At 43.6% G+C, this 13846-nt stretch overlaps 1 protein-coding gene across 4 annotated transcripts in view; it reads right to left on the reverse strand.

Moving 5' to 3' along the window:
- The window catches only part of DCLK2 (doublecortin like kinase 2), a 79709-nt gene extending 67535 nt beyond the window's left edge, over positions 1–12174 (reverse strand). For 2 of the 4 annotated variants that reach the window (XR_009418293.1, XM_059470243.1), the window contains exon 1: positions 11564–12173. Coding sequence is in view for 2 of the 4 variants with exons in the window: in XM_059470243.1 (XP_059326226.1) it covers positions 11564–11978 (415 nt within the window). In the remaining 2 variants the exon portion in view is untranslated. Of the gene's footprint in view, positions 1–11563 lie in introns of all 4 variants that reach the window. The other 2 variants (XR_009418294.1, XM_059470242.1) reach the window with 2 other exon arrangements.
- Between the last annotated feature and the right edge of the window lie 1672 nt (positions 12175–13846).

The following is a 13846-nucleotide window of genomic DNA, read 5'->3' on the forward strand; positions in this document are numbered from 1 at the left end:
TTAACTCTGGGTTATTTGTGTAACCCACATCCCTGAGGTGTCACAAAATGACATCCCAAGACATTCCTGAAAGGGCAGAGTATTGCCAGAAGGATAAATGGTAAAGCATTCAAAACTGACAGAATACACCATTGCTCCAGACAGGAGAGCTACCTATATCTTAGAAAGCTTAATCTGTTCTAAAATTAAAGCTACACAGTCAACGTCACTGGTGGAAGAAACCAAACTCACTTCTAACATGCACAGCAAGAGGAGCAAAGAGTAAAACATGCATCTAGAGGACAGAACTGTAAGAGTTACAAAATGTATGCCTACATTTAGATACATTTAGAAAACTTTTAAACAACACTTTTGCACTCTGAACTCCAGTTTGGAGAGCTGATTTATCTTAGAATTTGGAGAGCTTCTTCTAAAAGCAAGATACTAAACTACTTTCAAAGCCCTGAAGAATTACCGTGAGCTGAAAAATTTCCTTGTTTCTTTTCCAATACTAATTACACTGCTTTGTAATTTATCTTCTATTTAGACCTTCTTGAAAGTCTACTTGCTGTATTTGAAGGAACACAGATTATAACTAAGCCAAGTTAACAATGATTTTGTTTGGGAAATTCTGGCAGCCAGTTCTGCCTCCACAAACACTACTGGGGACTGTATTCCACTCAGGTACTGGGAAACTGGGGTGAAGTTCTGTGGATGCCACTGCCTTTCCTGTACTCTTTCTCTTCACTCCTTATTGCTCCTCCTCATATTCACAGATCAAGTGGTGCAAAAACCAAACTGATGCAGACAAAACTAGACTCCTCCTCCTTCCTCCAAAAAATTAGCTAAGAGAAAGGAGGTGTTTTCAGCACACAAACTCCTTGACAAAGGGCTGCATGCTGCACATTAGCACCAACTTACAGGTAGGAAGAAAAGAACCCCAAACTTCACAGAGCTTTGTAAGGACTGTAGTGTCTAGAAGCTTATGCTGCCCCAGAACTACATGCTACATTGTAAGAAATCTCCAAGCAATCTGGTCTTATCAAACCTGAGCAAGATATTGGATGAGATGACTTCAGAAAGTCCCTTTCAGACTAAGAGGTCCTATGATTTTAAGGATGTGCACAGCTCTCTTCCAACAGTCGTTTTCATCATCTATCCTGTTATCTCAAAACATTCCAAGATATTCAAGTTTTGTGGCAGCAGCTCAGCTACAATAGAAAGCAAAGGTTTCCCCCTGCACAGCCTCTAACACTAGATTCAAAGGACTGTGCTTGTTGTCTGGACAGTTGCCCAGTAAGTCTGTCTCCAAACTCAGTGCTGCCAAAGGAGAGGCACCTCAAGAAGCTGGCAGTGGTCACACTCAGTGGGACAGAAGAGGCAAAATCAGAAGCATAAAATAAAACTCATGGATTGAGATAGAGACAGTTTAATAGGGAAAGCAAAAGAGACAGTTTCATAGGGAAAGCAAAAGCCACAGGGGCAAGCCAAGACAAACAAGGAACTCATTCACCACTTCTCAAGGACAGGCAGGTGTTCAGCCTCCTCCAGGAAAGCCAGGCTCCATCATGGTAATGGTGGCTTGGGAAGCCACATGCTTAACTCTGAACTTTCCTCCTCTTCTTCCTTCTTTCCCCAGATTTATAAGCTGAGGGTGATGTCATATGGTCTGGAATATCACTTGGGCCAGTTGGGGTCAGCTGTCCCAGCTGTGTCACCTCCCAGTGTCATTTTCCCCCGGCCAACTCACTGGTGGGATGGTGTGAGCAGCCAAAAAGGCCTTGGCTCTGTGCAAGCCCTGCTCAGCAGGAACAAAAACATCCCCCTGTTATCAACACTGATTCGAAAACAAATACAAAACATAGCCCACGCCAGCTACCATGAACAAAATTAACTCTATCCCAGCCAAAGCTCTGGGGACCATCTCTCCAGCTTTTGTGCAAAACAGCTTTAAATAAATTCTACAAAGTACCTCAAAATTCACCATCATTGAGAATGCTCAAAATTATCCTTTCTGACTCAAAACCAATGTACTTCCTAGACCATTAAAAAAAAAAAAAAAAAAAAAAAAAAAAAACAAGCAAAAAAACCCCCAAAAATGCACAAAAATAAGATAATTCAAAGTTAAATCTCGGCTGAAATTTAAATTAACAAAGTTTAAAAAAAATAAATAAAAATTAAAGCTACTCAGAAACAGTCTCAAACTTGAAGTGAATGAATTGTTTTACATAAAGTAAAGGTAGAGGACAAAAGGCCCCTTTGCTTAAGGATTTATCATAGCAAAGTTTCAACAGGCAGGCTGGCTTTGTCTTTTACAGACTCATAATCATAAATAGAGCATCTCCTTTGTACTATCATGGAATGTGATCTATTATCTGTCACAGCTGTACTACAGTACCCTATAGGGCAGCAGAAATTGTACTTCTATAAAATTTTCAGTCAATATTAATCCAAAAGGATCTATATTTCTTTAAAATAGCAGTGTAAGACTTTCTGTCTCCTACTACTTCCCTTGCTTGATGCATGAATAAAACAATTGCTTGATTATCTCAGTGTTGTGATGCAGATTTCTTCTTGTAACTTCTTTTCCTTTAAGCAGAGGCCACAGTAACAAATGTCAAGAAGTGCTTTCAAGTTCAAACAATGTAATAACTTAAAAGAAAGAATTTCAATTTATTTGTTTCAGCTGCATTTAGCCAAGCCTGAAGTTGAAGCACAAACTATTTTACCTTAAAAAAAAAAGATAAAATCTGCCAAAATGAATTGAAAATTTCCTATAGTTGGCAGATACAGGAAAGTATAATTACTTGAGAATATAGTATATTACAGATTGTTTAGTAAGTGCTTTAAAGTCCACACCTGCTTTTATATACCAGACATATAAATAAAGTTAAGTAACACAAGTTTTGCATGGAAAACAGATTTTACTACTACACCTGCGAGGCAGGCACATATGGCAAGACCAGAGCAAGGGCTGCAAGTGAGAAAACACATTCACCGAGTGATTTTCTTGTTTCATGATTTAAAGGATAAAGTTTGGAAATTATTACTTAAATCTCTAATTATTTTACCTCAGCCAGGACTTCACCCATGGTTTCTAAGTTCTATTTAAATACAAAAAACCCAAGAAGCAGTATCATTGGGAAGCCAATTGCTTCTCTCTGGATAAAGAATGGTTTTCTAGGAATGAGTTAACCATTTATTTGTTTGAAAGAGGTATACAATTCAATACTTACCAGATGAAAATATGTAAGGAAAAAAATGTCAGGAGTAATTTAAATCACACTTATAAAGTTAACTCCAGGAAACTTTCCTACAGAATGGTGTGTTTAAAAAGCACACCTGAGAAAACACCATCACTTGACAAGCAAGCATTAAAAAGGTGTGCTATTGTTTAAGTTATTGTAGTTATCCTCCAAAGTAAAAAATGCCTTTATGTACATCAGTTTGGAAGAAATATCATGTCATTTATAGAAGTATTATCTGCTTTTAACATTAATTTTTTTGTAGGTAAGAACCTGAAAATATATATATACCATATATATACACCATATTTGCTCACAGCTTTCATGTATGACCTGATTTTAAATCTGTTTGGGATTAATTCAAATACACACTTCTGATAATCTCCACAATCTTTCAGAAAACTAATATATGTAAAATATAACACACAATACTTGATTTTTGAGAGTCAAGAAGGGATGAACCAATCAAATTGTTTTTAAACATTGTTGAAACTAACAGATAAAAATATAGTTAAAAATCACAAACATAAATAAATTTGAAAGTCAGTTTCACTGACTGTCTTGAATGAGATTTTCCATGGGAATAACCTAAATGCATATCATCCCAAATAAAAAGAAAGTATTTTATGAGACAAGCAGCATTTTGATCAGGCTGTAGCTTTTTTCTTTTTGCATCTACCAGCCCACGAAAGCTGACACATCTCCAAAACCAGGCATAAACAATAATTCAAATATTTACACTGTTGACTTCAATATGGTCAATTTTATGGTTTGAAGGTCCACTTTCCATTTATACTCTTGAAAGACTTTAAAGGTAAGCATACCAGCTTCAATTAGCACAGAGTAATAGCAATTACATTATGGAAAGTAAATACCATGTCTCCAGCTCACAACATTGACATTACCATGAATCAGTTCCCCAGGTTTCAGACCAGAGCACGAGTTTAGTCTCTAATATTACACTGATATTTGCAGGTAAAGAAGCACAATAAAGAGTAATGCAGCAGGAAGATCTATTTAGCAATGTTTTCTTTTTTTTCCTTTAGATGCAGAAAATAATGCAACACATCCAGATGCAGGTGACATCTGGGACTGGAGCCCAGCCAAACTCTTCCACAGCAGAAAGCTCAACCAGGCTGCAGAGCAGTTTTGGCAGAAGTCTGAAACCTCCTTATAAGTTCACAGCATAATTTCAACAGAGTGTATGTACAATCCATCCCATGATTCAGGACAGCACTCAGAGCAAGCTAAAGGTGCCAGCTCTTCCATGAAGAAATCCTGCTACCATCAAAAACCCCTCAATTTGGGCACAGGCTTGCTTAAAAAGAGAAACATCTGATATTTTGGATCACAATATAATCAGCAAATGGCATAAGTCTACTTCTGGTTTTCCAAGTCTTATTAACAGTAGAAAATCAGTTACAAAACATGGAACAGTACCTATTGACAAGAAAACACTACCTGCCTCTCAATAATTTAGCTGCAGTGAATTAATAACCAGATGCACTATCATGAAACAAGCTGGTTTAAGAACAATGTAAAAGGATTCCAGCTTCAGACAGCCACCAGTCTAAACATAACACTTGCCATTCCCTCAGAGGAGGAAAATACAGATGATAAACACAGAAAATGGAAAAGAGAAAACAAGACTACATTGGTCAGTCTGACTTTCAAATAGCCATAGGTCATCAGCTGCCTAAATACTGGTTTGCTTTCTTAGAAACTCATCCACAAAGTTTTTTATTTGTCATCTATTTCTTCAACACCAATCCTCAGGAATGTGCCTAGCTCACCTTTCAAGATAAAAATGCATGGATTAAGGAGAAGCATGTACACCTAGTAGATGAGGGGAAGGCTGTGGATGTCTGTCCAGGGTCTATCTAGACTTCAGTAAAGTGTTTGACACCATCTGCCACAGCATCCTCCTAGAAAAACTGAGTGCTTGCAGCTTGGGTGGGTGGAGTCTTCAATGGGTAAAAATCTGCCTGGATGGCTGGGCCCAGAGTGCTGTGGTGAATGGAGATAAATCCTTTGGGCAGTTGGTCACCAGTGGTATCCCCAGGGCTCCACCTGGGGCTTGTCCTGTTTAACATCTTTGTGGATGGTCTGGACACGGGGATCAAGTGCACCCTCAGTAATTGTGCAGAAGACACTGAGCTGATGTGCTCAGGGGATGGAAGGCTCTGCTGGAGACCTGGACAGACTCCATCAGTGGGCTGAGGACACAGCTGCAGGAAGCTCAAGAAGGTGAAGTGTCAGGTTCTGCACCTGAGCCATGCAGTGATACAGACTGGGTGAGGAATGGCTGGGGACAGAAAGGGACACCTGGGGTGCTGGCTGACAGCAGCTGAACCTGAGCCAGTGTGCCCATGTGGCCAAGAGGGCTGATGGCACCCTGGCCTGGGTCAGCCAGCAGGACAGAGAAGTGGCTGTTCCTGCACTGGGCCCTGGTAAGGCCATACCTCGAGCGCTGTGTCCAGTTCTGGGCCTCTCACTTAAAAAGGACATTGAGGAGCTCCAGAGTGTCCAGAGAAGAGAAACAAGGCTCAGGAAGGGTCTGTAAAACATGTCTTAGGGGAATGGCTAAGGGAGCTGGGTTTGTTTAGTCAGGACAAGAGTAGGCTCAGGCCTCATGGCTGTCTACAACTCCCTGAAAGAGGGTTGGATGGAGGTAGGGTCAGTCTCCTCTGCCATGCCCGCGGTAAGAGGAATAGAGGAAATGGTCTTAAACTGAGACAGGAGAAATTCAGATGAGATATTAGAAAAAAATCTTCTCACTATTAGGGTGATCAGGCACTGGAATAGGTTCCTCAGGCAGGTGGGGCAGTCACCATCCTGAAGGTGTTTAAGAGGCATTTGGATCTGGTGATAAGGTTAAATGGTTTAGGGGTTACAGTGGCAGTGCTGGGTGGATGGTTGGACTATAAGATGTCAAAAGTCTCTTTCAACCCTGATTATTTTATACCTCTATATGAACTATTCTAAATTCAGCCATGCAATATTAGATACCAACAAAAAAAGTAGGATGCATCCTGCCCTTTTGCATCACAAGTGTGATACGTGCAGTTTTGAGGGAACAAAGCTGCCTCACCATTTGGGGTTCTTCACAGCACAAGTTTTGTGAGCCAAACCTCACTGCTAAGCATTTAACAAACAGCCTAGAAATATCCAGACCTTTTGTCCTTAACAAATAGAAACTACTAAAGAAATATTTACAGATATTTACTTTTCCCTAGCACTAGGTTAGAAACCAACTGTTTCTAACCTAATGCATGTCACATATGCACATGTTGCAAACAATAAAAGGAATTAATTAAGTGTGCAACACTCAAAAATCCTCAGTAGGGATATTTGAAACAAAAGTATCTGAATAAGATTTTCTGGCTTGCTTTTTGCAAGAGTAATAAGCACTCTCTCCTGAAAGTCACATAAAGGATCACGTTTTAAATAGCACTCTGCATAACAGAGAATGGTACAGCTGACGGGTAAAAACATCCCTAAGGAAGGAAAACAGTTTCCATATTTTTGAGGCATGTGTTCCCCTGTGAATCCCATAGGACAGGGCAGGTATCTACACAGATTTCACCTATTCACCTTATGTTCCTCGGCTTCTTTGGGTGCAACACTTTAGCTTCAAAGCCACCAAAAGCTGCTTATTTAGCACAGCAAGGTAGTTATTAAGGCTACTGACCTTCTTTCTAACTTTAGGAAACTCACCAGAGTACCCTTTCCGTGTTCTGTAACACAAAGCCAAGCAGATTTCCGGAACAGCGTATTTACAGCATATGTGACTGATCTAAAAATACAATAACCCCTTTTATGAAGGACTGGGATATTTAAATTTCTCTTTCCTTCCTTACTCTGAGCAACTTCCCTCTTCATCAGTTTCATACAATTCACTTTCATATCACCTTTAATAACCCTGTATAAGTCATGATCTTTCCTCATCCACAGCACTCAGAATTCCCCATGCAGTTTTTAAAACCTGGGACGACTGGGATTTTAGGAGATGACTGCTATTAGTTCTCTTTTGATTTGATTTAGACATTAAGATGTGTAGATTACTTCCTACAGGTTTTCACAGAACAGCTGAGATTGGAAGAGACCTCTGGAAGTTCAACCCCCTGCTCAGGCAGGGTAAAAGCTCTCGGAAGACAGTCAATGCCACCTGGTATCAAACACACCTGACACCATGTGCCTTCTTCACAGAAACTAAAAAACTCTTTTCAGGTGAACTAGAATGTCCCCATCCATGAAACTAGGAGAGAGATGGTGATGGAACTGTTTTATTTTACTTGGATGGAAGTGAACTAAGAATTACTTCTGCATTTCACATCCACACCCCATCGCTCCAGAACTTTGTCAGTACAGTGATTTGAACACGTATTTGGAAGAATATGCTCTCAGTGTTTTTTAATCCTTCTTTCATCCTCCTTTTTTACCCTTCTTTGTTCAACTTATTACATTTGCGTCTTGTTTTTTAAAGTGCTACAGCTTCTGGCTCTAGCACAGGAGGGTAATCATACCTTTTGAAATGAGCAAAAATACGAACTGCCTAATTAATTGGTGCTACCATCTGCTTGCCCTGACAAGAGAAAAGATATTCTTGACCTAATACAACACTGCACATCAACCAAAGTCACAGGCACTTCATGCAGGATTAAAATGTAATATGCAGTAACAACTATGGTCTAAGGCAGAAAAAACTTGGATTGTTCAACACCTCATTTCAAAACACATTCTCTAACTCTGTATTAATGAGGCAGAGCTCTGTAAATCAGATACTGCCCTGTGCTATGTGTCCTGGCCATGCATAAGGACTGTCCTGCCTCAAAACTTCCCACCTCCTGCCCAAGGACTCCCCTCCAGATGCCTGTTGATTGTGTGCACAACCATGCAGACAAAACTCTTGGCATTTTATAAAGGACTGTATTAATTACGCATTGTTGTTGAACGAACAAAGACTCTCAGCCATTTTTCTAGGAAACTAGGATTTCTATTAGATGCAAAACAAACAGAACTTCTCTTTCCAGGAATAAATTCTACAGTTGCTTTCATCTCCCAAAATCCAACAATACCTCCCAGCTTTGCAGCAGACGTGTACAGTTGGGATTCTCCACATCCTTCATTAACAAGGCAATGAAAACAAAGAGACAGAGCACAACCAACATCCACATAAAACACATAGCTCAGGACTAAAGAGCTGCACAGCTCTATTACCATGGCATCATGCTTTAGGAAGCCTATATTTTCAAGGGAAACTGAAGGAAATAGACAAACACTTAAATAGCTAACTCTGGTAGAAAATAAAAAATAATCTACCTTTTAACATTTTTTTATTGAAGGGTAAGTATAAAATTACACGTGAAATGGTGTATTCTAAAATAAAAAGTAGTGTTATGCTGAGAGTAAAGGTGGAAGAAGGAACACCATAAGAAAGCATAATATCCCAGCCCCCACCTCCTCTCTGGATCTGCCTGCTCAAACAGATCTGAAGCAGACAATGAAATTCCTCCCATTTTAAGAAAACAGTGAAAACTGTCAAACTCATAATGTTTCCTAATCTACAGAGGCTGAGAATATAATTTATATTTGCCTTAGGCTGGTCCAGCAGAGCATGCTATTTTGATTGTCATATCCAGTTAAGAAAAGCAATATGCTTCATAAAATGGAGCTTCTATTTTAGACTAATAAACATGATCTGGTGCAATTTTTAACTGGCTCAACCCAGAACAGCAATATTTCATATGCTGGTATGTCCATGCACCAGCTCTTTTTCTCTTAAAATGGCAAGCAACAAAACAGATTGCCAAATACAACCAAACTCAAAAAAACCCAACATTTATCAGTGACTCAGCTCAGTGTGATGCAGAATTTGATGTTGCCAGCTTTCATATCCCAGATAGACAAACAGCAAATAAGCCTTAAAGAGCTTGCCCTGTACTGGGACACGTCACTGTCCAAGAGCTACACACACATAGGCAGGAGCTGAGGGAGGTTTAATGCAGATCTTGCTGGCTTGGCAAGGTTTGCAGAGCACTCACCTTCTGCTCACTGCAGAGACCTGCCACTACTGAACCTGAACTGCTGTGACTCCATGTCCCAGTTCAGGAGCACTGGGAAGGTGCCAAGAGAGCAGCGAGCTCGGTATTGCATCACGCAGCCATGGCCCGTCTGGTGCTCAGCCTGCGGCTGGCACACACCACAGCACTTCAGTTTTATTTTCCTTTCTGAAAACATTGAAATACAGCAAAATACCACTCAAAACTACTTCTGGTGCTTCTGCAGTTCAAGCTTTAGGTCAACACCAATGTTGGAGCATTTACTCGAGAGCAGAAATTCAAGCTTGCTGTGCAGTAACCATGAGAAATAAAGAACATGAACCCAAATCAAATCTCTTCCAGCACCTCAAGAAGAAAACAGCTGGCAAAAACCACAAATCATTTCAAGGAATGACAGATTCACTACTTGTTGGCTGTCCTTTCCTTCCTCTACATACTTTTCTTTCTCTGTGTGATTAGTCTTACACTGGTGAAGTTTTTAGCATGCTTACTGGAGAACATACTAATCCAATTATGGTGCTATAGGATTTTCTTAATATTCCTGAGAGTTGTATTGGATAGATGACTAAGTCTTTGGGATTCTTTTTTTCCCCCTTTTACTTCATTGAGATAGCATGGAAGTGGCATTTTGACTGTGACATTTATTTTGCTTTATTCTTCCAGTAAAGAGCCACATCAAAGGTTACAGTTTCAATGAGTATTTGAAGAGACAAATAGCAAGTTTTGCTTTCAATTATTAATTTACAGTTGCAAGAGTATATATGGCTGTCCAGAAAGTAATTCTGTCTTCGTTTTAAGTCATAAAAGTCTAATATCATTCCTGCTGCAACATTTCAAAAGTCACCCCATGTTATTGCTAGTTTCATCACCTTTTACTTCTGTGACCACTTCAGCATATCATATTTTTTTAAGGTGTCTCTAAATTAACCACCAAATCATGACAGTTTTTTTACTTACTTTATTTCTTTTATCACCACAGGGTCAGTATTTCACTCTACAACCACTTCATACTTCAGTTGTCAGTGTAAAACAGCCTTATAGTAGATCATGTAAGTCCTCAGCACTATGGCACTATCAGGAAGTGCCCTTCCATGCACATCTTTTTTGAGGGAGACACATTTGGCACAGCAAATTCTACAGCCCCCCCTTTCTCTTCCATGTTGTGAAGCAGCTGGTCCCTAACTCCCAATGTCCCTACTGGTGGATTAGATAAAGGTCTTCAGGTTCCCTTTCTCATCCAGTTCTGCAGGTGTGATTCAGCACTGCTTTGAAAAGGAAAGCTTCCAAACCAAAGCTCAAAGGATAGGCAGCTGAAGACCTAGGATGCAGGAGGCATTGGGAGGCCTACAAAAAATCCCAGTTCTTTATTAATGCAAATCAGCTACACCTGGCACACAGAGTCAGAGGGTGGAAGACTGTGGTGGCAGATGATATATTGAAAACAACCATCAAATGCAAAATTCATTACAAACCTCTCAGCATGCACCTGGGCATTTGGGAAGGAGGCAATGCTGAGCTCAAACTGTATTTTAAGACATCAAGTGAAAAGACTGGGGAATTCTGCTCCTCATTCCAATAATTATCACTCCCCACAAACAAGGGGCACATGTGTCATTCACAAAACAATATTTCTGGTCCCATTTTGAGACAGTCAAGCGCTGCTCTGTTCAGATTTACAAGGTCTACATAACCTCAGCAGCTAAGTCCCATTATGAAAAGCTACTTAGGAACAACTCTGAAATACATCTGATTCCATAACATGAAAGTCAGGCAAGGTAGATAATTCCCTCTGTTAATATGGACTCTGATCACATTTGAAACTAGGGCATTACACCTGTTAGTTTTAATAAATGGTAGGATATAGATACCCTTTTTTTCACAGCACTGGGGCTCCTTCTGTGAAGCTACTGTGAGACAACAATGACACTTGGAGAATTACAGCATTTCCCTCTATTACAAATGGAAGGTAATCAAGAACTTCACCGTTCTTGCAGATGGAAAGAGCACCTGCTGCTTAACTACCATTGGAGTCAAGCCCGGCGCATGCAGATGGCAGCGCTGAAGGTGATGGGAGAAGTGAATGGTCCACACTGGGAAAACGAGGCCCCACCGCCCCTCACAACCCCGGCTACTTGCCCTTGCCCTCACGGGTTCTGCGGCCGCCAGCTGTCACACGGCGACCTCTCCGCTTTGATCCGGGTAGGGACAGGGAAGCTCACCCCAGGGAGTGCCCACAACCCACCACAAGCTCCAGCCGGACCTTGACACCGTCCTCACCTTCCACCAGCTCGTCCAGGCTGGTGAGCTTCTTGCTGCCATCGATGGTGTAGATGGTGCGGACGCCCTGGGGCAGGTTCACGTTGTCCGACAGGGAGCGGGTGAGCTCCACCAGGAGGGCGTCGAAGGAGCGGAAGCGGTCGGGGGAGATGGCGTACACCAAGCCCTTGAAGTACCTGTCCCCGTTGCGGTAGAAGCGGGCTTTGCGCGCCTTCTTCTCGGAGCTGAGCGCCTGCAGGGTGCGGGTGCGGTAGAGGCTGCAGTGCGCGCTGTGCGCCGGGCTGGGCACCAGCCCATTGCCCCGCGGCCCCGCGCCGCCGCCGGACCCGGAGCCTCCGCGCCGCGGCCCGGAGCGCTGCTGCCGCTTGTCCCGCTCCTCGAAGTGCTCCAGCTCGATGCTCCGGCTGCTCGCCATGGGGAGCCGCCTGCCCGCCCTCCCAGCTCCGCCACGGGAGGGCTGCTACGCCCGCCCGCCGCGCTCGCAAGGGCTCGTGCCGCCTAGAAGAGCATCGCGCCCGGCCGCTGTGGCCGGGAGGGCTGCGGCTGAGCGCGGCGCCCGACCTGCCCGGCCAGCGCAGCCCCGGCCCCGCCGCTGCCCGCTGCGGCGCACAAAAGCATCCCTCACGGCCGAGCGCGGCGCCCCCCGGCTACGGGCGCTGCTGGGGGCCGGGCGAGAGGCTCGCAGGAGCCCCGCGGCCGCGCCCCCGCGCCGTGCCCATGCGGGCTCGCACAATGCGCGGGTCCCCGCTCAGCCCCTTCCCCGCCGGCTCCGCCGGGCAGCAGCGGCGGCGGCGAGCCCGCAGCGCCAATTCCCGCAGCGGGGGCAGCAGCACCGCCACTGGCGCGGGGAGCGGGCAGCGTCCGGCTCCCGGCGGGGAAGCAGCCGCAGCGGATCCGGCGGGAGCGGCGCTGGCGGCCCGGCCGTGGAGGGCAGCGGAGCCCGAGCCGGAGCCGAGCGGGAGCGGGCGGGGCTCTGCCGGGCCGGGCGGGAGCGGGGGCGGCGCCAGCTCGGAGCGCGTCCGGCGGGGGCGGGAGCGCCGTGGGGGGGGGTTGGGAGCGGCGGGAGCGGGCAGCGGGAAGGGGCTCTTGTAGGAAAGGGGAATTTGGAGGCGCAGTTTTCCTACAGGGTAGTGCTGCCCTTCTGGTGGTCCTCCAAGGGCCGCCCGCCCCTCAGGCGCACCCGCGGAGCTGCCCGCCAGCCCTCTCCCAGCTTTACGTGGGCCAGTCACTGCGTTAAAACGCTAAAAATGCTCCTTCTGTACGGCCCTCAGCCCGAAATACATCCCAGGGGGCAGGAGACTGTGCATCCCTATCATTTGTTGGAACTGCTTTAAGGGCATATAGAGATACGACGTGGGATAATGGATTCAAAGTGATAGTAGGTGTTGGATAGATAGATAGATAGATAGATAGATAGATAGATAGATAGATAGATAGATAGATAGATAGATAGATAGATAGTAGATTGGCTATTGGGACAAAATTCTTCTCTATGACAATGGTGAGGCACGAGCACATGTTGCTCGAAGAAGCTGTGGCTGCCCCATTGCTGGAAGCGTTCCAGGCCTGTTGGAACGGGGCTTTGAGCAAGCTGGTGCAGTGAAAGTCATCCTTTCCCATGCCAGAGGGGTTGGAACTAGATCATCTTTGAGGTCCCTTCCAACTCAAACCATTCTGTGATTCTATGATTTTCCTTTTGCATGTGTCACCACCTCTCCCTAAGGAGTCAAACCCATTCACAGAGCCTAAACCCCCTAAATGTGCTGCAACCCACATTCCATGGCTTCCCCAGGCACCTTCTCAGTGCTCTTGGGGTTGCTCAAGTCAAATTCACTTTTCATTGAAATGGCCAACAAATGCACTGAAGTGGATGCAATTTCAACTACTTTACAACTTATTCTCAACCATTACAGAATGTATTTTCTTTCTTGGCACAATGAGAATTTAAATAAATGTAAAAGCTTTTATAAGTGCATACATGTTTTCTGGTTTTTTTACCTCTCTTGCATAAAAAAAGAGATGTTGCACTTGCAACGTTGCAAGTTGCAGTTGTGTTATGTCATTACAGGTATGCTCTTCTGTCCAATATTCTTTGCCACATTTCTGGTGGATTTATTATTTTTCTCTTTTTATATTTTGAAATACCAGCAAAATCAAGCACTTTCTCACCATTATTACAAAGCAGATTAGACATTATCTAGCTACAATATTCTAAAGACGATACATAGAAAACATCAGTGAAACTCACTCTTCATTGAAGTACCAACTTCTGTGGTGCCTGAA

The sequence above is a fragment of the Ammospiza nelsoni genome, chromosome 4 (assembly GCF_027579445.1).
Source record: "Ammospiza nelsoni isolate bAmmNel1 chromosome 4, bAmmNel1.pri, whole genome shotgun sequence".
Lineage (NCBI taxonomy): Eukaryota > Metazoa > Chordata > Aves > Passeriformes > Passerellidae > Ammospiza > Ammospiza nelsoni.